The sequence below is a fragment of the Trachypithecus francoisi genome, unplaced genomic scaffold (assembly GCF_009764315.1).
Source record: "Trachypithecus francoisi isolate TF-2019V2 unplaced genomic scaffold, Tfra_2.0 Lachesis_group14, whole genome shotgun sequence".
NCBI lineage: Eukaryota > Metazoa > Chordata > Mammalia > Primates > Cercopithecidae > Trachypithecus > Trachypithecus francoisi.
Window position 1 is genome coordinate 31,666,693 of NW_022681459.1, and position 24,015 is coordinate 31,690,707.

The window sequence follows — 24,015 nt, forward strand, 5'->3', positions numbered from 1 at the left end:
CCAGCTTCCCCCTGCCTGCCTGTCTCTGTGTGTGCTGACAGCAGTGACCATGTTTGTTAGTTTGGAGGGGGTTGGGGAACCCAGTGGTACCTGAGAAGTTTCTGGACATTTAAGCTGGTTCCTAGGTGTGGCCTTAATGTGGAGGCTGCCCTTGCTTTCACTGAATAAGCTGCGTCACTCCAGCTCACTGAGGGAACCCCGTCTGCTAGCTCATGTGTGCTCAGACGAGGTCTGTGTCTCAAGCGTTCTATAAAGGCTGCAGGGCAGTATGAGGTCACACTGCTGTGTTGAGGGCTTTGCTCACTGCCTGCGGGGCTGGACCTTTGCACCTCCAGGGCCCCGGGAAGCTGAGTTTCGGGTCAGTGTCCTCCGTGTGCATTCCTGGGGTCAGGACCTTGCTCCCGAGGGATTCCTGGGGGGGGGGGGTTCATGTACCAGCTGTGACAACGTCCAGGGGTTGGGCGGAGGAGCAGACACCCTTGGGGAAACTGGCTGTGTCCCTCCCCTCCCCCATCCCAGGAGCTGAGGTCCTGGGGAGGCCGCAGGGCCGGGTCCAAGCATGTGGACTGTCCCTGTCCCGTCCTGTGGTCTCTGACCCCACGTGACACCCACATGTGTGGTGGGCAGCCTGGGCTGTGGCCACGCCCCCAAGCTGTCCAGGATGCCCAGGGCTGGTGACCACCCAGGCAGGTGGGGGCCCCTTTTGGTAACAGGAGTCAGGGCAGAGCCCACCTGCGCTGCCGCAGAACGTTTGGCTGTCCCTGTATCCACTGCCCCCCACCATGGCCAATCAGAAGGGTCAGGGGCTCCTGGTCTTTCCGGGAGGGATGTGGCCCAGCCAGCTCTAGGGGTTCTGAGCAGCTCTGGGACCCAGTGAGGGGTCAGGCTGGGGGTGTCAGGGCCGGGGTCCTCCTGACATCCCTCCCACACCAGACGGTGGCCTTTTCGTGGGCAGCAAATTATTGAGCTACGAAAAGATGCAGATACAGGCCGCCACCAGGAGGGCAGCCCGGGCGGGGATGGCACTCAGCAGGTGGACAGGGCCTGGGGCCTGCGTCAGGGTCTCAGGCTTGGGAGCACCAGCAGAGGAGACGGTGGCTCCCACCAGTACCGCTTCAAAGGGGCTTGGGCTGAGGACCCACACCTAGGGCTGCCCTGCAGAAATGCCCCCGCAGAGCCCAGCGGTCTGTGGGGCCAGCAAGTGGGGTGCGAGTGGAGGGGCACAGGTACGGGACTGGTCCTGCCAGCCTCCCCTCCGCCCAGCCCGCACCCGCGTCTCCCCGCAGAACTGTCCGTGGCACAGTGCACGCAGCGGCCCGTGGACATCGTCTTCCTGCTGGACGGCTCCGAGCGGCTGGGTGAGCAGAATTTCCACAAGGCCCGGCGCTTCGTGGAGCAGGTGGCACGGCGGCTGACGCTGGCCCGGCGGGACGACGACCCCCTCAATGCGCGCGTGGCGCTGCTGCAGTTTGGGGGCCCCGGCGAGCAGCAGGTGGCATTCCCGCTGAGCCACAACCTCACGGCCATCCACGAGGCGCTGGAGGCCGCGCAATACCTGAACTCCTTCTCGCACGTGGGCGCAGGCGTGGTGCACGCCATCAACGCCATCGTGCGCAATGCGCGTGGTGGGGCCCGGAGGAACGCGGAGCTGTCCTTCGTGTTTCTCACCGACGGCGTCACAGGCAACGACAGCCTGCACGAGTCCGCGCACTCCATGCGCAAGCAGAACGTAGTGCCCACCGTGGTGGCCGTGGGCAGCGACGTGGACATGGATGTGCTCACCACGCTCAGCCTGGGCGACCGCGCCGCCGTGTTCCGCGAGAAGGACTACGACAGCCTGGCGCAACCCGGCTTCTTCGACCGCTTCATCCGCTGGATCTGCTAGCGCCGCGACCCGGCCCGCAGTCGAGGGTCGTGAGCCCACCCCGTCCATGGTGCTAAGCGGGCCCGGGTCCCGCATGGCCAGCACCAGTGCTCACTCGGAGGACGCCCCAGGCCCGCACCCCTCCAGCTCCTCCTGCGGGGTCCCCATAGCCCCGGACCCCACCCAGGCCCAGGTCTCCCCAGGCCCCAGGCCCTCGGGAGGCTGCCTGGCCTCCCTGCCCCTGCAGCCCTCCCAGGGCGCCTGGCCCCTGAGCTCTGGAGCAAGCCCTGACCCAATAAAGGCTTTGAACCCACTGCATGCCCACTTGCAAGCATCTGTGCTCAGGAGAGACCCCAAAGCTGTCTTGTGGTCAGGAGGAAAACACTGCAGCTGTCACTTGCCCACCAGGATCAATGGCTCCCCCGACCCAGCCCCCCCACCTAGGACATCACCTGCAGGCGCTGGCTGACCCCACCTGAGCAGGCCCCACAGGTTTGATCAGCAAACTCTCCCTCCACCCCCAGCCAGGTCCAAAGTGCTCTAAGAAGTGTCAGCATGGCTGTGAGGGTCTTCTGTGGGTGGTGCATGACTGATACGAGATGGGGAGAGACAGGAGGTTCTGAGCTTGTTTTGTTCATTGGGGCAATCTCGGTGAGTTTTTGCTGTTCAGACCTCCAGGGTTCTTCAGGCTTAGCTCTGGAGCACCACAGTGAACCACAGGCTGCACGACAGGCGCTGGCCTGGCAGGAGCGGGCTTGGCGGCCATCATGGGGCACCACAGACACAGCTAGAACAACTACGATTATCAGCCACAGCTCTGGAGGTGTCGGCCGGGCCAGGCTCCCTCTAGAGGCCTAGAGAAGGGTCTGCCCCAGCCTCTCCCCAGCATCCCGGGGTTTCTGAGTTCCTGGATAAGACACAACTCACCACACTGGACTAGGGCTCAGCCTGCTCCAAGGTGAGCTCACTTCAGTCACACTGGACTAGGGCTAAGCCTATTCTGGATAAGCTCACCTGAGTCACACTTGACTAGGGCTCAGCCTATTCTAAGATGAGTTCACCCGAGTCACACTGGACCAGGCTCAGCCAATTCTAGGATGATCTCATTTGAGTCACACTGGAGCAGGGCTCAGCCTGCTCTAAGGTGAGCTCACCTGAGTCATACCGGATCAGGCTCAGCCTATTCTAAGATGAGTTCACCCAAGTCACGCTGGACCAGGCTCAGCCTATTCTAGGATGACCTCACCTACATCACACTGCACCAGGCTCAGCCTTTTCTAGGATAAGCTCACCTGAGTCACACTAGACCAGGGCTCAGACTGTTCTAAGATGAGCTCACCCGAGTCGCACTGGACCAGGGCTCAGCCTGCTCTAAGATGACCTCACTTGAGTCACAGTGGACCGGGGCTCAGCTTATTCTAAGATAAGCTCACCCCAGTAACACTGGACCAGGGCTCAGCCTATTCTAAGATGAGCTCACCCACGTCACACTGGACCAAAGCTCAACCCATTCTAGTATGAGCTCACTCAAGTCGCACTGGACCAAGGCTCAGCCTATTCTAGGATGAGCTCACCTGAGTGACATTGGACCAGGGCTCAGCCTGTCCCAAAATGAACTCACCCGAGTCACACTGAACCAGGGCGCAGCCTATTCCAAGATGAACTCACCCAAGTCACACTGGACCAGGGCTCAGCCTGTTCCAAGATGAGCTCACCTGAGTCACACTGGACCAGGGCTCAGCCTGCTCTAAAGTGAGCTCACCTGAGTCACACTGGACCAGGCTAAGCCTATTCTGAGTTCACTCGAGTCACACTGGACCAGGCTCAGCCTATTCTAGGATAACCTCACCTAAGTCACACTGGACCAGGCTAAGCCAATTCTAGGATAAGATCACCTGAGTCACACTAGACCAGGGCTCAGCCTGTACTAAGATGAACTCGCCCGAGTCCCACTGGACCAGGGCTCAGCCTGCTCTAAGATGACCTCACTTGAGTCACAGTGGACCGGCGCTCAGCCTGTTCTAAGATAAGGTCACCCCAGTAACACTGGATCAGGGCTCAGCCTGTTCTAAGATGAGCTCACCCACGTCACACTGGACCAAAGCTCAGCCCATTCTAGTATGAGCTCACTTGAGTCGCACTGGACCAAGGCTCAGCCTATGCTATGATGAGCTCACCTGAGTCACACTGGACCAGGGCTCAGCCTGCTCTAAGATGACCTCACTTGAGTTACAGTGGAGCGGGGCTCAGCCTGTTCTAAGATAAGCTCACCCCAGTAACACTGGAGCAGGGCTCAGCCTGTTCTAAGATGAGCTCACCCACATCACACTGGACCAAAGCTCAGCCCATTCTAGTATGAGCTCACTCGAGTGGCACTGGATGAAAGCTCAGCCTCTTCTAGGATGAGCTCACCTGAGTCACACTGGACCAGGGCTCACCCTGTTCCAAGATGACCTCACCCAAGTCACACTGGACCAGGGCTCAGCCTGTTCCAAATTGAGCACACCCGAGTCACACTGGACCAGGGCTCACCCTGTTCCAAGATGAGCTCACCCGAGTCACACTGGACCAAAGCTCAGCCCATTCTACTATGAGCTCACTCGAGTGGCACTGCACCAAGGCTCAGCCTATTTAGGATGAGCTCACCTGAGTCACACTGGACCAGGGCTAAGCCTGTTCCAAGATGACCTCACCTGAGTGACAGTGGACCAGGGCTCAGCCTGTTCAAAATTGAGCTCACCCAAGTCACACTGGACTAGGGCTCAGCCTGTTCTAAGATGACCTCACTTGAGTCACAGTGGACCAGGGATCAGCATGTTATAAGATAAGCTCACCCCAGTAACACTGGACCACGGCTGAGCCTGTTCGAAGATGAGCTCACCCACGTCACACTGGACCAAAGCTCAGCCCATTCTAGTATGAGCTCACTCGAGTGGCACTGGACCAAGGCTCAGCCTATTCTAGGATGAGCTCACCCGAGTCACACTGGACCAGGGCTCAGCCTGTTCTAAGACGACCTCACTTGAGTCACAGTGGACCGGGGCTCAGCGTGTTCTAAGATAAGCTCACCCCAGTAACACTGGACCAGGCTCAGCCTGTTCTAAGAGGAGCTCACCTACGTCACACTGTACCAAGACTCAGCCCATTCTAGTATGAGCTCACTCGAATCGCACTGGACCAAGGCTCAGCCTATTCTAGGATGAGCTCACCTGAGTCACACTGGACCAGGGCTCAGCCTGTTCCAAGATGAACTCACCCGAGTCACACTGGACCAGGGCTCTGCCTGTTTCAAGATGAACTCACCCGAGTCACACTGGACCAGGGCTCAGCCTGTTTCAAGATGAGCTCACCTGAGTCACACTGGACGACGGTCAGCCTATTCTACTATGAGCTCACTCGAGTGGCACTGGACCAAGTCTCAGCCTATTCTAGGATGAGCTCACCTGAGTCACACTGTACCAAGACTCAGCCCATTCTAATATGAGCTCACTCGAATCGCACTGGACCAAGGCTCAGCCTATTCTAGGATGAGCTCACCTGAGTCACACTGGACCAGGGCTCAGCCTGTTCCAAGATGAGCTCACCCGAGTCACACTGGACCAGGGCTCAGCCTGTTCTAAGATGAGCTCACCCGAGTCACACTGGACCAGGGCTCAGCCTGTTCTAAGATGAGCTCACCCACGTCACACTGGACCAAAGCTCAGCCCATTCTAGTAAGAGCTCACTCGAGTGGCACTAGACCAAGGCTCAGCCTATTCTAGCATGAGCTCACCTGACTCACACTAGACCAGGGCTCAGCCTGTTCTAAGATGAACTCACCCGAGTCGCACTGGACCAGGGCTCAGCCTGCTCTAAGATGACCTCACTTGAGTCACAGTGGAGCGGGGCTCAGCCTGTTCTAGGATAAGCTCACCCCAGTAACACTGGACCAGGGCTCAGCCTGTTCTAAGATGAGCTCACCCACGTCACACTGGACCAAAGCTCAGCCCTTTCTAGTATGAGCTCACTCGAGTGGCACTGGACCAAGGCTCAGCCTATTCTAGGATGAGCTCACCTGTGTCACACTGGACCAGGGCTCAGCCTGTTCCAAGATGGGCTCACCCGAGTGACACTGGAGCAGAGCTCAGCCTTTTCCAAGATGAGCTCACCCAAGTCACTCTGGACCAGGGCTCAGCCTGTTCTAAGATGAGCTGACCCACGTCACACTTTACCAAAGCTCAGCCCATTCTACTATGAGCTCACTTGAGTGGCACTGGACCAAGGCTCAGCCTATTCTAGGATGAGCTCACCTGAGTCACACTGGACCAGGGCTCAGCCTGTTCGAAGATGAACTCACCCGAGTCACAATGGACCAGAGCTCAGCCTGTTCCAAGATGACTCACCCGAGTCACACTGGAACAGGCTCAGCCTGTTCCAAGATGAACTCACCGGAATCACACTGGACCAGAGCTCAGCCTGTTCCAAGATGAACTCACCCGAGTCACACTGGAGCAGGGCTCAGCGTCCTCTAAGATGACCTCACTTGAGTCACAGTGGACCAGGGCTCAGCCTGTTCTAAGATGAGCTCACCCACATCACACTGGACCAAGGCTCAGCTCGTTCTAGTATTAGCTCACTCGAGTCGCACTGCACCAAGGCTCAGCCTATTTTAGGATGAGCTCACCTGAGTCACACTGGACCAGGGCTCAGCCTGTTCCAAGATGAGCTCACCCGAGTCACACTGGACCAGGGCTCAGCCTGTTCCAAGATGAGCTCACCCGAGTCACACTGGACCAGGCTCAGCCTGTTCCAAGATGAGCTCACCCGAGTCACACTGGACCAGGGCTCAGCCTGTTCCAAGATGAGCTCACCCGATCACACTGGACCAGGGCTCAGCCTGTTCCAAGATGAGCTCACCCGAGTCACACTGGACCAGGGCTCAGCCTGTTCCAAGATGAGCTCACCCGAGTCACACTGGACCAGGGCTCAGCCTGTTCCAAGATGAGCTCACCCGAGTCACACTGGACCAGGGCTCAGCCTGTTCCAAGATGAGCTCACCCGAGTCACACTGGACCAGGGCTCAGCCTGTTCCAAGATGAGCTCACCGAGTCACACTGGACCAGGGCTCAGCCTGTTCCAAGATGAGCTCACCCGAGTCACACTGGACCAGGCTCAGCCTGCTGTGGGATGATCTCACCTGAGCTCACTGAATCTGCAAGGACCCCATTTCCAAACAAGGTCACATACAGAGGTCTGGGGTTAGGGTTAGGGTTAGGGTTGGGTTAGGGTTAGGGTTAGGGTTAGGGTTAAGGTTTAGGATTAGGGTTAAGAGTCAACATGTGGGCCGGGCGCAGTGACTCAAGCCTGTAATCCCAGCACTTTGGGAGGCCGAGATGGGCAGATCACGAAGTCAGGAGATCACGACCTTCCTGGTTAACACGGTGAAACCTCGTCTCTACTAAAAATACAAAAAAAAACTAGCCGGGCGAGGTGGCGGGCGCCTGTAGTCCCAGCTACTCCAGAGGCTGAGGCAGGAGAATGGTATAAACCCGGGAGGCAGAGCTTGCAGTGAGCTGAGATCCAGCCACTGCACCACAGTCCAGGCGACAGAGCAAGACTCCGTCTCAAAAATAAAAAAAAAAAGAGTCAACATGTGAAACTGGGGGAATGCAGTTCTCTCCGGAAAGCCCGAAACTTTGTTATTCTTTGAGAAGACTCACTCTTTTCTTCATACTCCACCTCTTCGTCATCTGACCACACAGCCTGCAGCTCCAGGACAGGACATTAGTTATTTTCTCTTCCTCTCCTCTTCTTCCCATCCCACAAAAATCTATTCAAATGCCTGCAACAGACGCATAAGAGGCCTGCCTATTTCACTAAGCCTCTAGGTCCTGAGTGTCAGTCCTCAGATCTCTGTGCTCCAAGTGAACATCGCAGGTCTCTCAGGTGGAGGGAGGCAGAGGCCCCTGCAGGTGCACAAGCTCTGCCCACAGGAGCCGCCCAGGGCCTCTGCAAGGAGAAGATGCTCCCCTGTGTGTGCAGCCTTGGACCCTACAGGGCAGGAACGTCAGTCCCACTAGAAGGGACTTCCAGCTACCCACAGGCTCCACCCTACAGCTCCACCCAGCAACTGCCCCTCACCACTGGCCCCTCACCAATTATACCACACCAGCATCCCCCACCAGCGTCCCGCACAAATGTCCCCTCACCAACCCAACACCAGTGTCCCCACACCAATGCCCCCTCACCAATGCCCCCAATGTCCCCTCACCAATGCCCCCTCACCGTCCCAACACGTGTCCCCACACCAATGCCCCCTCACCAATGCCCCCAATGCCCCCTCACCAGTGTCCCCTCACGAATGTCCCCTCACCATCCCAACACCAGTGTCCCCACACCAATGTCCACTCACCAATGCCCCCTCACCGTGCCAACACCAATGCCCCCACACAAATGTCCTCACCAATGTCCCCTCACCGTGCCAATACCAATGCCCCCACCACTGTCCCACCAATCCCACCAGTGTCCCCTCACCATCCCAACACCAATATCCCCTCACAAATGTCCCCTCACAAATGTCCCCTCACCAGCCTAACACCACTGTCCCCTCACCACTGTCCCCTCACCACTGTCCCCTCACAAAAGTCCCCTCACCAGCCCAACACCACTGTCTCCTCACCAGTCTCCCCTCCCTGGCGCCCCCTGCCTGCCGGATGTGTAGGAACTTTTCATGCTGAGTGATGCTGACCCTGTGACCACATGCACCTTGGGTGTTTTTTCTCCCTGTAGGATTCTTGTCGTTTGTCTTGGGTGACAACATCTTTTTCCAGGAACAAGTGTGTTCTATTTTCAGAATGGGAAATCGCTCCAATAAAGCATTTGAGTTTTCTGCCTCACTCAAGGACATAGTAATCTTTTTTAACACCCTGCATTGCTGTCTAACAAATACATTCATACTTTGTCTATCACATGTAATAGTCCATCTGGAAGTAATTTGATGGTATAGTGATTTTTTAAATTATTTTTTAACGAATAACTTCTCTGGAGGCAGGAGGCTGGCCCGGCAGGGAGCTGAGGCAGGGAGGAAAAGTCCCCCAGGGAGCTGCCGGTTCAAGGGTGGATGGGAACTGAGGACGGGGCCAGTACCGTGCTCCGTGGGACTGACCGGACCCGCCGGGAGCTGCACCTGGGAAGCGAGGCTCTCCTTCCAGCGTCGAAAGTCCTGCTGTCCCCAGGGTTTCTGTCCCATGCACAACCAGGGCCCCTTTCCCTCAAATGAGGGGCCTCGCAGCCCAGGGACCTGCACTGAACCCCAGGTGCTCCAAATACCTGTGACCCTGCCCACTTGAGCTGCACTGGGCTTCTGGGGACCCTGGGGCTGAGGTCTGTCTCCTCACACTGCGGCCCCATTCCCTCCAACCCCAGCTCCCGTGGTCCACTGACCATGTGTCCTGCTCCTGCCCCAAGACCCACAGCTCAGCTCTCAGCCCTGGCCCCAAAACCGCAAACACACAACACAGGTTTGGTGCTAAGATTTTACTGGAAGTCACATGGGACTAAGGGGTCTCCTGTTTCTACCAGCACCTCCATTCCCGGGAGATGCCCCGCTGCCCACCTACCTATCCTCCAGGCCCCACACGAACAAGCTGTGTCCCGACCCAGGTCACAGCTCTACCCTCTGGGGACGGGCGAGGGAGGGGCCACAGAGCCCAGAGAGGCCTCCGGCACCATCACTCCTGCCGGGTCTCCAGGCAGTCCAGCACCAGTGCAGCCTGGGTCTTGGCTTCCTGCAGGAGGCTGGAGATGCGATGGTGGATCTGAGAGACACACGAGGGAAGAGGGCCCAGGAGTTCCAGCCTCAGCCTGGCTTGCTAGGCAGCAACCTCTGACCCCCGCTGCCCATGGACAGTCGGCAATCACCCTGAGGCTGTGAATCCAGGCCCCACGTGGGGTCCGGGCACCACACCTGCCTCCTGCTCACCTGGTCCTTAAATGCCTCGTCTGTGACGTCCCTCAGGTTAATGAGCACGTTGAAATATGCGCCAAACACGCCGTCTCTAGGGCCTTGGCTGCCACCTGCAAGGACCCCAGGGAGCCCCTCCGTGGATCAAGGCTGAGCAAACTGCTCAGAGTGTCTCTGCCTGAGGGGCTCCTCCTCACCACAAGGAGCCCAGCGCAGCCCCTGCTCTCACCCCGCAGAGGGGAGCCGCCTCCGGGGCGACAAGCTCAGCACGGCTCCTGGTTTCTTCCACCATTGAGCTTAGAAAACGAAACTTCCACCCCGTCTCTACTAAAAAATACAAAAAACTAGCCAGGCGAGGTGGTGGGTGCCTGTAGTCCCAGCTACTCGGGAGGCTGAGGCAGGAGAATGACCGGGAGGCGGAGCTTGCAGTGAGCTGAGATCCGGCCACTGCACTCCAGACGGGCGACAGAGCGAGACTCCGTCTCAAAAAAAAAAAAAAAAAAAAAGAAAACGAAACTTCCTCTTATCCAAGCAGGGCTCAGGCCCGCAGGAGGCCTGGAGCAGCCGCGCTGGAGGCTGTCTGCCACTCTAGGAGCGGGGACCACAGTTCTAGAGGCAAAGTCATCCCCTGGAGGGCCCCCGGAGGCAGCTTCAGGCTAACTGCCCAGGGCCACTTCCCGGGGATTGAGGGGACACTTCTGTGGGACCAGACGCTGAAAACTGGTGTCTTTCCCGTAAAGACCCCAAAAACCATGAGGTCTTAGGGCGGCTGCAGAAAGTGCCGAGCCCATGAGATAGATGTTCCTTGTCCGGGAGCCTCTGCCCGGCTGTGGCCCGTCAGTGTGACGCATCTACTTCCAGGAGCTGCCTTGCGTGCTTTCTTGTGTTTTGTTTGTTGTTGTTGACACAGGCTCTTGCTCTGTCACCAAGGCTGGAGTGCAGTGGTGTGATCACAGCTCACTGCAGCCTCGACCTCCTGTGCTCAAGCAATTCTCCTGCCTCAACCTCCCAAGTAACTGCAACCACAAGGCACCACCGTGCGCAGCTCATACTTGTCTATCGTACACACATGCCCCACTACGTTGCCCAGGCTGGTCTCGACCTCCTCTACTCAAGTGATCCTCCCGCCTCAGCCTCCCAAAGTGCTGGGACCACAGGCGTGAGCCATTGTGCCTGGCCTGATGTAGGTGTTTTCTAGAACAAGAGGGTGGGGTGGTACAGGGGCCCCTGGGGGAGGTGGAGCAGTGTATACAGTGGTCAGGATGGGCTCTGCAGACACATTTGGGTCTCTGCCTGTCTGTGTTGCGACCGTGGGCGAGATTTTAGAAGGCAGTGGATACCCCAGCCCTGCTGGAGGAGGCCAAAGCCCCGGGAACTGCCCGTGAAGTGAGATCTCCCCGCCTGGCTCAGCCAGCAAACCACCGTGCTCTCCAGTGACTGAGCCCCAACAGCTGCTTCCTGCTCTGCAGCAGACCTGGGGTCCCCCAGGCCCCCCTACCTGGAGGTCTGAGCGGCAGGCCAGGTTCCCACACCGGGCCAGTTCCTGCAGCGGCAGCCATAACGAGGCCACCGTCTCCGCCAGCGCCAGCGGCACAGACACTGCCCGCCTCAGCCCCTCCTGCAGGGCTGCCGTGTGCCTGGGAGGAACAAGAGGAGAGCCTGGGCACAGGGGCACACACAGACAGGCAGTAGTCACACTGCACCGCAACAGGGCTGAGCAGGTGCAGAAGCGGGCAACGGGAAGTCACTCCCAAACACCTTGCATGCCCAGGCCGACCACGCCCTGTCACAGCACCCAGGTACCCAGCACGCCCAGGCCGACCACGCCCCGTCACAGCACCCAGGTACCCAGCATGCCCAGGCCGACCATGCACCATCACAGCACCCAGGTACCCAGGATCCTGGCTGCCAACTCCCCAGACACAGAGGCCCCCAGTGCGGCTAGCCCTCCAGGCTCACCTGTCCCTTTCCTCAGGTGTGTTCTTGGGCAGCCTCATTGCTTCCTGCCAGAGAGAGACAGAACCACTGGGTAACGGACCATTGGGGGAGCAGCCATGCCCTCTGAGCTCCCACAAGGTGCCATAGCAAGGACCATGTCCCAGGTAGGGACGAGTTCCCTGGGAACCAAGCTTCCGCTGGGTCAGTGGTTTACAGCCCTTGGCATCAGACCTGGTGAAGTGGGGTGGGGCATGGTCAGGGGCACACAGCAGATGATTGGAGCCCGGGGATGTGAGGAGGGGCAGGTAGTTCCCTTAGGGCTCTTATTCTCAGATGAGGAGTCTGAGGGCCCAGGAGGTCCCCTGAGCCCTTAGAACCTATAGGGCAGGAGTGGCTCTAGGCCTGTGTCTCCAACACAAGCAGCTGCACCACCCTCAAGCCTGGGCATAAGAGCAAACCGCAAAGCCCCTCGCATCCCTGTCCCGGCCACAGGCACTGGCCTTCCCTAGGTGCTCACACGTGTGGCATCAGCCAAAGGCACTCGGCTCCTCAGAGCCACCCCGTGTGGGCGAGCATGGCTGGGGCTACACACCAACCACCTAGGGTGAGACGGAGCACAGGGATCCACCAAGCCCTGCTCACATCCGCTGTGGCCAGAGCCCCAGCAGAGGGGCGGTCAGTGGGGAATGTGCTCCCTTCATCTTGGAAGATTCAGCCAAATCTCCACCAGAAAGTCATCATCAACAGCCCCTATCCTCGGCCACGGCTGGGAGAAAATGCTCCCTGGGCCCTGGCCAGAGCTGGATCCTATGACCTTTCCAACAGCGGCGATCGAGGAACAGAAATGCCCAGGGTCTCCCTGATTGGCTGGGGCGCTGTCCAGACCAGGCCTCCTGGCTGCAGCCCCTCTCCTGGGCTGTCATCTGCACGAGGGTCTGCAGCAGTTGCAGGCGGAGCAGGGACAGCCATCCCCACGCTGTGACTCGTACTACAAACACCCTCTCTCAGCCAGACCTTGCGGTGTGCACGGTCTCCCTGGGCAGATCTCAGCCAAGGTGTGCTTCATGTGACAACATCTGTGTCCAGCCAAGGCCTGCCCACCTGGTCAGTTTTGTTTTCTGTGATTTCTCGTGAGGCTTTGTTGTGTTGGTGATGGGGAAACAGCTTTCTATTCCATCTGGAAATGACTTATGCATTTGGTGCAAGGTAAGGATATCTCCTTCTATTTTTCAGAAGTCTACCTTTGCATTGCTCACAAGGAGCATAAACCAGCGCAGCACTCCCCCACACGCTGGAGCGACCACGGATGCCTGCTGCGGTCTCACCATCCCTACCCATGTTTCTCTAAACCACACATCTTCTATGTATGTTTCTTTCCTGCCTCTTAATTACATTTTCATTTATGTACTTTTCCTCTCTACTTGGTTTTTATTCAATTATTCATCTTATTTTAAATTTCTAAATTTAAAGTTGTCCCTGCGTCTTATATATATTTACTTTAGAGACAGGGTCTCATTCTGTTGCCCAGGCTAGAATGCAGTGGTGCCATCACGGCTCACTGCAGCCCCAACGCCTGGCCTCAAGCCGCCGCCCACCTAAGCCTCCAGAGTAGCTGGGACCACAGGCACCAGCTACCACGCCTGGCTTTTTTGGGGGGAGGTGGAGAGTAGATACAAACCCTCAAACCCTGCTGAGCCCATGCACTCGCCCGGTGGAGGCGGTACTGGGGATCAAGGCCCAGACAGCGGCCAGTGGTGACCCCCTCAGGCCACTCCTGGTCCCCAGCCCCTCCCCCAGCCGGAGACTGACCCGCTTCTCACTGGGGCCCCAGCTGGGGGTTCGCGGTCGGAGGGGCCCGGGGTGCCCTGCTGTGGCCGCCACTCACCAGGTAGGCGGCGAAGGCCTCGGCGTCGGCATCCACCAGCGCGGTCAGCTTGGCCGCGGCCTCGCGGAAGGGCGGGATCAGGCGCCGCATGGTCGCGTCCAGGGGCTGGAACTGGCGCCGCCCGTAGGTCATGAGGCCCACCATGGAGCCCAGCGCCGCGCCCTGCGAGAGGGGTGGATGGGCGGGTCGCGGGGACCCCAGACAGCCCGGGACCGCCCCCAGGAACAGCGAGGGGCCCGGGTGCGCCCGGCGGGGTCCTGCCCTGGGGGTCCCGCCCGTTTGGCCCCCGCGTCTCCGCCCGGGGCTGCCCCCCCGCGCCCTCCTCCCCCCCCCCCCCCGAGCTCACCATGGCTGCAGCTGCCGCCGCCACCGAGCCGCCCCCCGGGGCCGCGCAGCGGGCACCCACCGCCCCCACGAAGGCGCGCAGGGACTTGCCGCCCAGGCCTCGCTCCGGCCCGCGCTCAGGGACCAGGTACCTGCAGGGTGGGCGCGGCTCAGCGGGTCCGGCCGGGGTCGGTGGGGGGAGCGCGGTCCGCCCCAGGCCCACCCGCACCCACGGGGAGGCGACCCCTCGGGAGAGAACCTGCGGGGACCCGGCCGCGGTCTCGGTGCCCCCCTCACCCCCCACACCCCGACTTGGCGCCGGCCGAGCAGGCGCCCACAGGGAGGCGCTGGGAGGACGAGCCGGGTCCCCACGCAGGGACCCCAGCGCCCCGCAAGGCCAGGGAGGCAGAGCCCGGGACGGGTGAGAAGAGGTGGGGAGGGCAGAGGCTCACTCGATGATCCGCTCCTTAGGGTTGAAGGGACACAGGGAGTCCAGGCCCAGCCGACTCACCACCTGGAAAAGCGGCTTGGAGTGGAGACGGCCTCGGCGCGTCGCCACCACCAGGAAAGCCTCGGAACCCGCGGGTCCCACCCTTGCGGCAGCCGCCTCCTGCCCCGAGCACATGGGCGCTTTTGCGGGGAGCAGGGCAGGGGCGTGGCTGGCACCCCCACCCCACCTCCGCTCCACCAGGAGCCCTGTGGGCCCCGCCCCAGCACGCACTCGGTACAGGATTCTGCAAACAGTCACTCACCCTGAGTTGCCCTTGAGGAAACTGAGGCCCAGAGAAAGGAGTTGCCCCCTGGAGACCCCACAGCAAACTGCTGCTCATCCCTTGCCGCCCCCCCACCACCACTTGCCCCGCACCACTCGCCCCACTCCGCACCACTCGACACCCCCCTCCCGCACAACTTGCCCACCACTGACAGGGGCGGGCAAGATTTTAATTCACCAAGTCTTCACATCTAACAAGTCCTGCAAAGCTGAGGAACAGCCCTAAGTCACCCACACATAAACTTGTATGCCAGAAAAGTGAATTTTACCTACATTCAAAATAAAGTTGTGACAGTCCTATTTAAGATTAGAATTCACTCTGCGAAACCCATTCAGAACACGTTGGCTATGCGACCCCCACCCCACAGAGAGGAACAGCAGCCAGGTGGGGTGGAGAGCACCTCCCCGTGGCCACAGAACTAGCAAGCGGCAAGGCAAAGCCTCCTTGGGCAGAAAAGCCCAGGGAGAGGCGGGGCGTTTTAAAGGCCTGGCTAAGCTAACAGACAGGACATCATTGGAGACTAGACATGACCAGAAAGGTGAGTCTGGAACAGCCTGCCAGCCTGGAGCTGGGTCCACCCTGGGGGCAACTGCCCCACTCTGGCAGCCCCTCATGAGTAGGGGAGGTCTCAGGCCTTCAGAGTGGGGTCGGACTGGAGACCCCTGGAAAGTGACATCCCCAAGGATGAATGAGAAGCAGCCACCCAGGGAAACAGTTGAGGTACTTCCCAGTTCCTGCGTTCCCTTTGGGTGAAGCAGGAAAAAAAAAAAAAAAAAATCTCCTGTGAATTCCTAACCACAAGCCACCCTGACAGGGCTACAGGCCTCACCCGACACCGAAGTCACGCTTGTGCAGTTCCAGAGCTCCAAGCCAATAACTCAGCTTTGGGGCAGTGTCCACAGTCGCCAGCACAAAGCCTCCTTGGAGGAGAAAACTTTGAACCCAGGTGACCAAGAACTACCATAGATACAATTCCAAAGAGCATGCACTCGCAGTCAAAAATCACACAACACAAAGCAAAGCAGCCTCACCACCAGGAGGCAGCACGCAGCCACCGGCACAGCCAGACCTGTGCAGGTCGCAGGCATGGGGTCCTTCGGGTAAAGACAAAACCCTGGCTGGTCATGGTGGCTCACGCCTGTAATCCCAGCACTTTGGGAGGTCAAGGTGGGTAATCACGAGGTCAGGAGTTCAAGACCAGCCTGGCCAAGATGGTGAAACCCCATCTCTACTAAAAGAAAATACAAAAATTAGCCGGGCGCAGTGGCACATGCCTGTAATCCCAGCTACTCAAATCCCAGCTACTCCCTCCCAGATGCTGAGGCAGAGAATTGCTTTAACCTGGGAGGTGGAGGTTGCCATGAGCGGAGATCGCACCACTGCACTCCAGCCTAGGTGACAGCGAGACTCCGTCTTAAAAAAAAAAAAATAGATGACGACGACAACAAAATCCCATGCTGGAAAGCAGAGGGCCTCACACATAAGAAGACAAGGAAACGTGGAGAAGCGACAGCTGCTGCTTAGAGAGACAGGAAGACGTTAGAACACTGTCACTGGCTCCTAAAACGCTGGAATTTCAGTAGGTAACAGGTATTTCTCTACCTACTCAATACTTTAAACACCTTCCAGTACTCCCCACAATGTATTAATTGCAAAAGGGAAGAACAGTAACATTACAGTGAAGGGCCCAGGAGGAAGGGGCCGCCTTGACCAAGTGACTGGACCACGTGGGCACCCTAAGAAAATGTGCATCGTGGGGAGGAAACAGCACCATCTATGCTTTTCCTGCCAAAAATGAGTAACTGGCTTGGCATGGTGGTATACACCTGTCGTCCCAACACTTTTGGGAGGCTGATGTGAGTGGATTGCTTGAGTCCAGGAGTTTGAGACCAGCCTGGGCAATAGAGCAAAACCCTATCTGTGCGAAATTAGCCAGGTCTACCTAGTGGTGCTGCCTGTAAATCCCAGCACTTTGAGAGGCCGAGGTGGGAAGATCGCCCGAGCCCTGGAGTTTGGGGCTGCAGTGGGCTGTGATTGTGCCACTGTACTCCAACTGGGTGACAGAGAAAGACCCTGTCTCAAAAAATAAATTAAAATAAAAATGCACAACTACCTCTGGCCACAAGCAACATCAGACTAGTCCCCACGGAGGCGCTTTTAAAAGTCTGTCCTTTTAAACAATGTCAAGGTCAGTGAAGGACAAGGAAGACAGGAACAGTTCGGGATGAAAGGAGAAAAGGTGGGCTCAGTGCCCTGTGTTACGTGAGCTGGATCATGGATTGGAGGAGAAATTGCTATGATGGCAATCACTGGGACACTGAAGCAATTTGGTTATGGCCTGAGGATTATTAGATACTAGGATTGTATCAGTGCTGAATTTCCCGATTTTGATAATTACACTGTGGTTATGTAAGAGAATGTCCCTGCTCTTAAGAAACACAACCTTAATAAATTAGGGGTAAAAGAGCAGAATGTCTTCAACCCAACTTTTAAACAGTCCAGAAAAAAATATTATTATACACAAATGGGGCAAAATGCAAGCACTTGGAAAATATGGCCGGAAGGCAGGAGTGGAGGGCCACCCATATCTTCTCTGTAAGAAATTATAGGCCGGGCGCGGTGGCTCAAGCCTGTAATCCCAGCACTTTGGGAGGCCGAGACGGGCGGATCACGAGGTCAGAAGATCAAGACCATCCTGGCTAACATGGTGAAACCCCGTCTCTACTAAAAATACAAAAAAACTAGCCGGACGATGTGGCGGGCGCCTGTAGTCCCAGCTACTCGGGAGGCTGAGGCAGGAGAATGGCGTGAACCCGGGAGGCGGAGCCTGCAGTGAGCTGAGATCCGGCCACTGCACTCCAGCCTGGGCGGCAGAGCGAGACTCCGTCTCAAAAAAAAAAAAAAAAAAAAGAAATTATACAAAACTTAAAGTCACAAAAAAAATTGTTAACAGCCAGGAATACAATAGACTAGGCCACAAATGTACCAGTGATTGAGAGGCTGGGTTTTGGAAAACCACTGTGAATCCAGAGGCAAGGAGTGAAGGAGGCAGAGAAGACATCACAGCTGCTGCAGCATCACAGTGTCCCTATAGCTAGAGAACTAAATAACTGGGTCGGCGATCTAATAGAAGAAAATATGCCTGAGACTAAACAAGGACGGAATCCACAAGTCACAAGAGCTAAATCAGTAAAAACACAAACGGTAAAAACCCAACACCAAAACACAAAACCTCTCCAAAAAATCCAGTCAAGTGCATTGTGCTTACTTCGAAAAACACACCTAAAACTCAGTGACTTCTAGTGGAAGGACAGACCAAGGTGGAGAGCGGCTCTGCAGACACTGCCACACCCCAGCAGGACCTGGGGCCCCACCAGAACCCAGACTCCAGGAGCCTTGAGGTCCAGGTGTCCACAAGACCAAAGGAATCACTTTCTGAAGGAGCCGCTCCATGGACGGGGATCTAAGTCCCATAGCTGAAGGCACACACACCTGTAAGCCGCCAGTTCCAGGGGTGCAGGGAACACAGCTGGCCCAGGAGGCAAGACCCAGCGGAAAGGGGGCTGTCCTCTCCATGGAATTTGCACAAATGAGTATATCATAGGTCACAAAAAAACCTCAATAAGGTTTCCAAAATGAAAAGTGAATCTCATCTTCTGAACACAAGTCAATAAAATGAAGGGGGAGGAGGAGGGAAGCTGCGCCCCAGGGGTGTGAGCTCCACCGCCTCCCCACCCTCCCCGCATGCCCCTGTCCCACCCTTCCTCGGCAGCCCGGCCCACCAGCCTGATCCGCTGCTCCTCCTCCAGGATGAAGAGGTTCTCCTTCTCGCAGTAGAAGGCAGCTGCATCCAGCAGAGCCTTCAGGGGCACCAGGCCCACCAGCTGTGAGCCCACCACCGGGAGGCTCAGCTCCTGCGGAGGCACAGGGGGCATCACCACCTGGGGGCTGGCTGGAGAACAGCCCTGGCTGGAGGATGTGGGGCCCTTGCCCTGCCCACGGGACGGATCTGCGCACCCCTCACAGCAGCAGTGGCTGCTCCCGGGCTCACCTGTGCTTCTCGGCAGGTCTCCTCGTAGACTGTGTGCAGCGCCGTGACCTCGAAGTCCAGGAGATTGGTGGACACCTGAGCCAGGTTCTTCTCATCCAGGTACCAGCCGATGCCCTGAACCTTCTTCAGACGTCCTGGCTACAAAGGAAAAGCATTCCCCAGCCTGGGCTAGGAAGCTCGTCCTGCCTGGCCCTGCCAGCCTCTCCTGGCACTTGCGTCCCCCTGCTGGACAGGGAGGAGCCTGTGCCTGGGTGGGTGCTGTGGTTCTCCTCCGTCCCCCACTGAGCTGACCGGGGAGGGCCAGAGAGACCTCGCTTGCCACAGGGAAACGGAGGCCCCCAAGGGTCAGACACCGGACCCCCACCCCGACAGGCCCTCGCTCAGCCCAGGCCCTGCCTCCCAGCCACGCTGCATCCTAGATGTTGGGGGAAGGCTGAGGGGTGGGGCCCCAGGCACGCCCATGCCATTCTCCCATCCCATCTGCTCCCCCATCCCCTCAGCCCCGCACTCCTCGGGGTGACTGAGTCCACAGGGGGGTACTCTGACCTCTGCCCTTGGCTGGGGCCTAAAGCAGGACTTGGAGGCCCCTGTGCTTTTGTGCTGAGTCTGCAGGTCGGGAAGCTGGGCCCCAACACCTCTGCTGCCTGTGGGACTGGGGTCTCTGAGTGAGGAACAGACGGACAGGGGGTCCCTCCACCTCTTTCTCCAGGTATCTATACCATCTGTGCAGGGGTGACGCTCAGACTGGGTGACCACTGCTATGTAGACTTGGAGGGAAAGCCCAGGGGCACCTGAAGGTTTGTAGGGCTGTCGGGGCTCCCAAGGCATCTGGAGGGATGTGGGGGGGCCCCTGAGGGCACCTGGGACTCCGGAAGTCGCTGTTTCCCAGCAGCATGGAAATACTGCCATGGTAACAAAGGGAAGCCCTGCCTTCTTCCATGGAAACCCCCACGAGGCCAGAGCTCCCCAGCTCCACCCCCGACCTGCCGACCTGCGCTGTCCCCACATGCTGTGGACGCGGAGGCTGGGCCAGTCTGGAGGTGGGAGACCAAACCCTGTCTGGCCGGTGCCCCGTCCACCACCGACTGCCCCACCTGAAGCTCTCGGCCTCTGACCCTTTCCCGAGGGGCTGGGTGGGGCTCCATGGGGTTGGTGAGGGGTCACCTGGTCCTTCCCGCGGCCCTGCTCCCGCAGGTTGAGCGCGATGCGGTGGGCTTGCTCCTTCGTGCTGAGTAGGTTGATGTTGAAAGCGATGAGGAACTTCCTCGCCCCCGTGGCCGTGGCCCCCCAGCTGGGAACAAAGGAGCTGGGGCCAAAGTCGGGCGCCCACTCGGCTTGCTGGAGCTGTGGGCAAGTGTACCCTGGGGTGAGACATCCCCTACGGGAGGGAGCAGCCCCGCTAGGGTCCCGGGAAGGAGGGGCCCAGCCCAGCCACCCCAGCCAGGACAAAGGGGCAGGTCCACCTCCTTCCCAGGCCGACCACCCAGGATGGGGGCACCTTCTCAGGGAGGGCCTCGTACTCCCCGGCCCGGATGGCCGGCAGGGTCCGGCGACTGTCCGTCCTGGCAGCCTCACCATACAGGTACACTGCAGGAGAGCCCGGCGGTCAGGCCTTGACCGGCAGGGGGTCCAGGACTCAGATCCTGGAGGACCCAGGTGGAGGGGCTCCCTCAAGCCTAAACCTGGGAACAGGCCCCACTGCACCCTCTCCCAGGGAGTGCCCATTCTCTGCCTCAGATGGATGATTGCGGTTTTGAGGGAGATGCCTTGATTTCATTATTGAGGGAGGCTGCCTTGATTTCGGTATTGAGGGAAGCTACGTTGATTTCGTTATTGAGGGAGGCTGTGTTGATTTCGTTGCGTTGATTTCGTTATTGAGGGAGGCTGCGTTGATTTCGTTGATTTTGGTATTGAGGGAAGCTGCGTTGATTTCGTTATTGAGGGAGGCTGCATTGATTTAGGTGATTTCGATATTGAGGGAAGCTGCATTGATTTCGTTGATTTCCGTATTGAGGGAGCTGCGCTCCTGCGTATTGGCTTTTTGTAACACTCTGCCCTTGCAGGAGCAGCCAAGGGCAGGGAACTGCAGGATACAGAAGGAGCCAGTAACCCGCACCAATGAGACGGGAGTGGAGCAAGGAGGGTGGGGCACGCTCACCTGGCACGTCCAGCTCCTCTGCCAGCCGCTGGCCAAAGGCCTGGGCACAGAGCACACACTCGTCCATGCTGACGCCCCTCACGGGAATGAAGGGGCAGACGTCCAGGGCCCCCATGCGGGGGTGCTCCCCTGCAGAGAGATGGCGAGGCTGGGCAGGAGGCCGGGCGTGGGAGTGGGTGGGAGCTCCACGGGGTTCTCGGACCCTCTGTCCTCTCCGGCCTGGGCAGCCCCCTAGTCCACACACCCAGCAAGCTGCCCACACTGACCACAGGGAGGAGGCCGGCCCTGGGCGCTCCCAGCCCTGCCCCAGCAGCAGCACCAGTCCCTCCCGGGACAACGGATGTCCCTGCACCGTCCTCCCAGGCAGTGTGGGGGAGGCCGCTCAGCCCAGGACCAGCAGCAGCCTGAGTGGATGATCTGGCATCTCTGAGATAAACCTCTCCCTCTCCTAACACACATAAATAACTTTCCAAGGCCTGCAAAGCTCAGCTCTCAGGAAGGCCTGACCAGGTCAAGAGTGGGCGCCTGAGGCTGGGTTCTGGCCACCCCAACCCCCTCCCCTGAAGCCCAGAATCCACACTGCGTTTCCAGAACATTCTTCTCACTAGCTGAGTCCCTCACTGGGGCTACACCAAGCTGTGGGTCAGCGCCCACCCCAGGGAATGCCAGCCTCCCCTGCCTTTGCCGCCACCGCCCAGGGCTGGTCACTTTGAGATAAGCTTCTCATCCATCCACCCCTTGGGATCACTGTGAATCCCTGGCGTCTCATGAGTGGCCCATGGCCCAGCCCCTGGCCAGCACCCATGTGTCCACACACCTTTGGCCCTGCCTGCCCACTGAGGTGTTTGGCTTGTGGGCTGTTGACACGTCAGCTTCCGGGCAGCCCTTCCCCGACCAGTGCCTGCTCCAAGACCGGCTCTCGGCCCCCCTGACGTGTGGGCAGGGCCCCAGCGTGGCCCCCTCCCCCCACCCAGCCATGGAGGTGGCCTGGTGCTGTGGGAGCATGGCGACCTGGGGGTCTCCCAGAGCACAGCCATGCAGGCAGGCTGGGGGGCGTGACCCCCACACTCCAGGGTCCTCCTAGGAGAGCCAGAGTCAACCCCACTGGATCCCACGTTCCAAGCCTGGACCCCGGGTCTACCCCCTCTCCCAGGACACCAGGACAGGCCTCAGCCCCCGACAGTCCAACACACAGCGGCTGCAGGAGAGCCTGGAGCCCTCACCTTGGTGCCTGCTCATGTCGATAAGCTGGGAGGCTGCCCGGGCGGCGTTGAGGGCCCCCTCCACCACGCAGTCCGGCGGTCCCACGAAGGTGTACACGGTGCGGTTGGTGGAGGGGCCTGCGTCCACATCCAGCAGCACGCAGCCGGGGGTCTGTGTAATGGCTCCAGAGATGGCCTGGATCACCTGGGACACAGGCCCAGTCCCCACACCTCAGTCTCCCCGTTTGAAAGAAGGAAAAGGAGCTTGGAGGTGGCTGTGCCCAGACACCCACATGGGGGCCTTTGGGGGCTCTCTGACAAGCTGAGCTCCCACTAAAAGTGCCTGCACACAGTGGCCGCCCAGAAACCCTCACAAAGGCCACAGTCGCTCAGGCCCAAGCATGGTCCCCACGAGGGGCTGCAGATGGTGCCTCCAGTAGAGACTCACGGGCTCTGTCCCGACAGACAGATGCCGGAGGCGTGACCGGGGAACCAAGAAGGTGACCACAGGCACAGGTCACAGAGGGGCCAGGACCCGCAACTCCCGAGCAGGGGAGGGGCCTACAACCTTCTGCGTGACAGGACGGCTGGGAGCAGGGCTCAGCCCCAAATCTTGCCCTGTCCCAGGGCCTTGGTGCTGGCTGGAATCCTGGCGTGACGAGGCCTCCCTGCACCCCTGCAGGTGACCCCTGTGGCCCAGTGTTGCCCTCTGGGGGGCCTTCCAGGTGGCCCTTGAGGCCTGCGTTTGTTCCTGGAAGAGCCTGGACCTCAGGGCTGTGGAGGGCGAGAGGCCAGACCTGGGGGCCTGCTGCCCGCTCTGTGCCTACTTCATTTTGGGTCCAGTGGGGATGGTGGCTGCAGGGTGGGGTCTCAGCAAGTTAACTCCAGTGGAGATGGAGTGGCAGTGGTGGGGACCACACTGGGCAACCCCGTGTGACCTCACGCAGCCCTTTCGATCGGTGGCAGGAGCCCCATTCCCGGGGGGAGCACCAAGGCCCTCTGAGGCCCAGAGATCGGCCCAACCCCCCACCAGAAGCACCCAAAAGGCCCCTGGAGCCACAGCCAGGCCTCAGCCCCCACAAGCACCAGTCGTGTTCCACCCACCCCTGGGTCAGGCACTCCCGAGGCGCCCCCAGTCACAGGATGTCCTTGGGGCCCACGGGCAGCGGCTTCGCCCATCCTGGGAAGATGACCCCCACACCAAGCCCGCCGCCTCCTCCACGGCCTGGGCCTCAGCCACCGAAGCTGCCCCATGAGCCCTGGATGCTTGACCAGCTCCTCGGGGCCTCACCTCCTGGTTTTTCCCCTCCGAAAAGTTGGGGACGCATTCCACCAGCTGGGACATGGCCAGCACCTTGATCCTGATGCTCCTGTCTGGGTAGACGGAAGGACGGAGCCTTTATTCGCTCACCGGCAGCACCTCCCCACCGGCTTCTCATTAACCAGCAAGTCACAAAGGGCACTGGGGCCACCGTCCCTGTGCAGGCGCAGAGTGGGCGCTGCAGAGCCACCCCAGGTGCTGTTGACCTGCAGGGGACGGCTCCACTTAGCCAGAGTGTGGGTTCCCTGGAGAGAACACATGCTGGGGTGAAGGGGCGTGTGCTGAGGACCCCCAGGGGCATCGGGCCAGCCTGGCTGGAATCCGGTCGTGACGAGGCCTCCCTGCGCCCCTGCGGGTGTCCCCCGTGACCCTCTGCTACCTTCTGGGAGGTTCCAGGGAGCCCGGGGGCCTGCGCTTGTTCCTGGAGGAGCCTGGACCCCAGGGCTGTGGAGGGCGAGAGGCTGGTGTGAGGCCCTGGCTTGCAGCACCCCACTGAGGTCAGCTCAGCTCAACAGGAGAATGCAGGAGAGCACGCGTGTGAGTGAGCGAGGATACAT

General features: G+C 59.2%; 2 protein-coding genes across 2 annotated transcripts in view; one reads left to right on the forward strand and one right to left on the reverse strand.

Annotated features, from left to right (window-relative positions):
• Positions 1-2,177, forward strand: part of COL6A2 (collagen type VI alpha 2 chain) — a 36,156-nt gene extending 33,979 nt beyond the window's left edge. The window contains exon 28 of the mRNA XM_033232667.1: positions 1,287-2,177. Within this exon, the coding sequence (XP_033088558.1) occupies positions 1,287-1,885 (599 nt within the window). The 3' untranslated portion in view covers positions 1,886-2,177. The remainder of the gene's footprint in view (positions 1-1,286) is intronic.
• Positions 2,178-8,849: 6,672 nt separating this feature from the next.
• FTCD (formimidoyltransferase cyclodeaminase) lies at positions 8,850-23,537 on the reverse strand. Its single transcript, XM_033232669.1, is given in 15 exon segments — positions 8,850-9,660; positions 9,825-9,898; positions 9,901-9,919; positions 11,305-11,443; positions 11,766-11,809; positions 13,630-13,791; positions 13,976-14,105; positions 14,406-14,467; positions 18,509-18,640; positions 18,778-18,915; positions 19,942-20,121; positions 20,276-20,364; positions 20,936-21,064; positions 22,159-22,342; positions 23,429-23,537. Coding segments are annotated over 15 exon segments (1,623 nt in total). The 5' UTR covers positions 23,483-23,537; the 3' UTR covers positions 8,850-9,573.
• Positions 23,538-24,015: the final 478 nt, after the last annotated feature.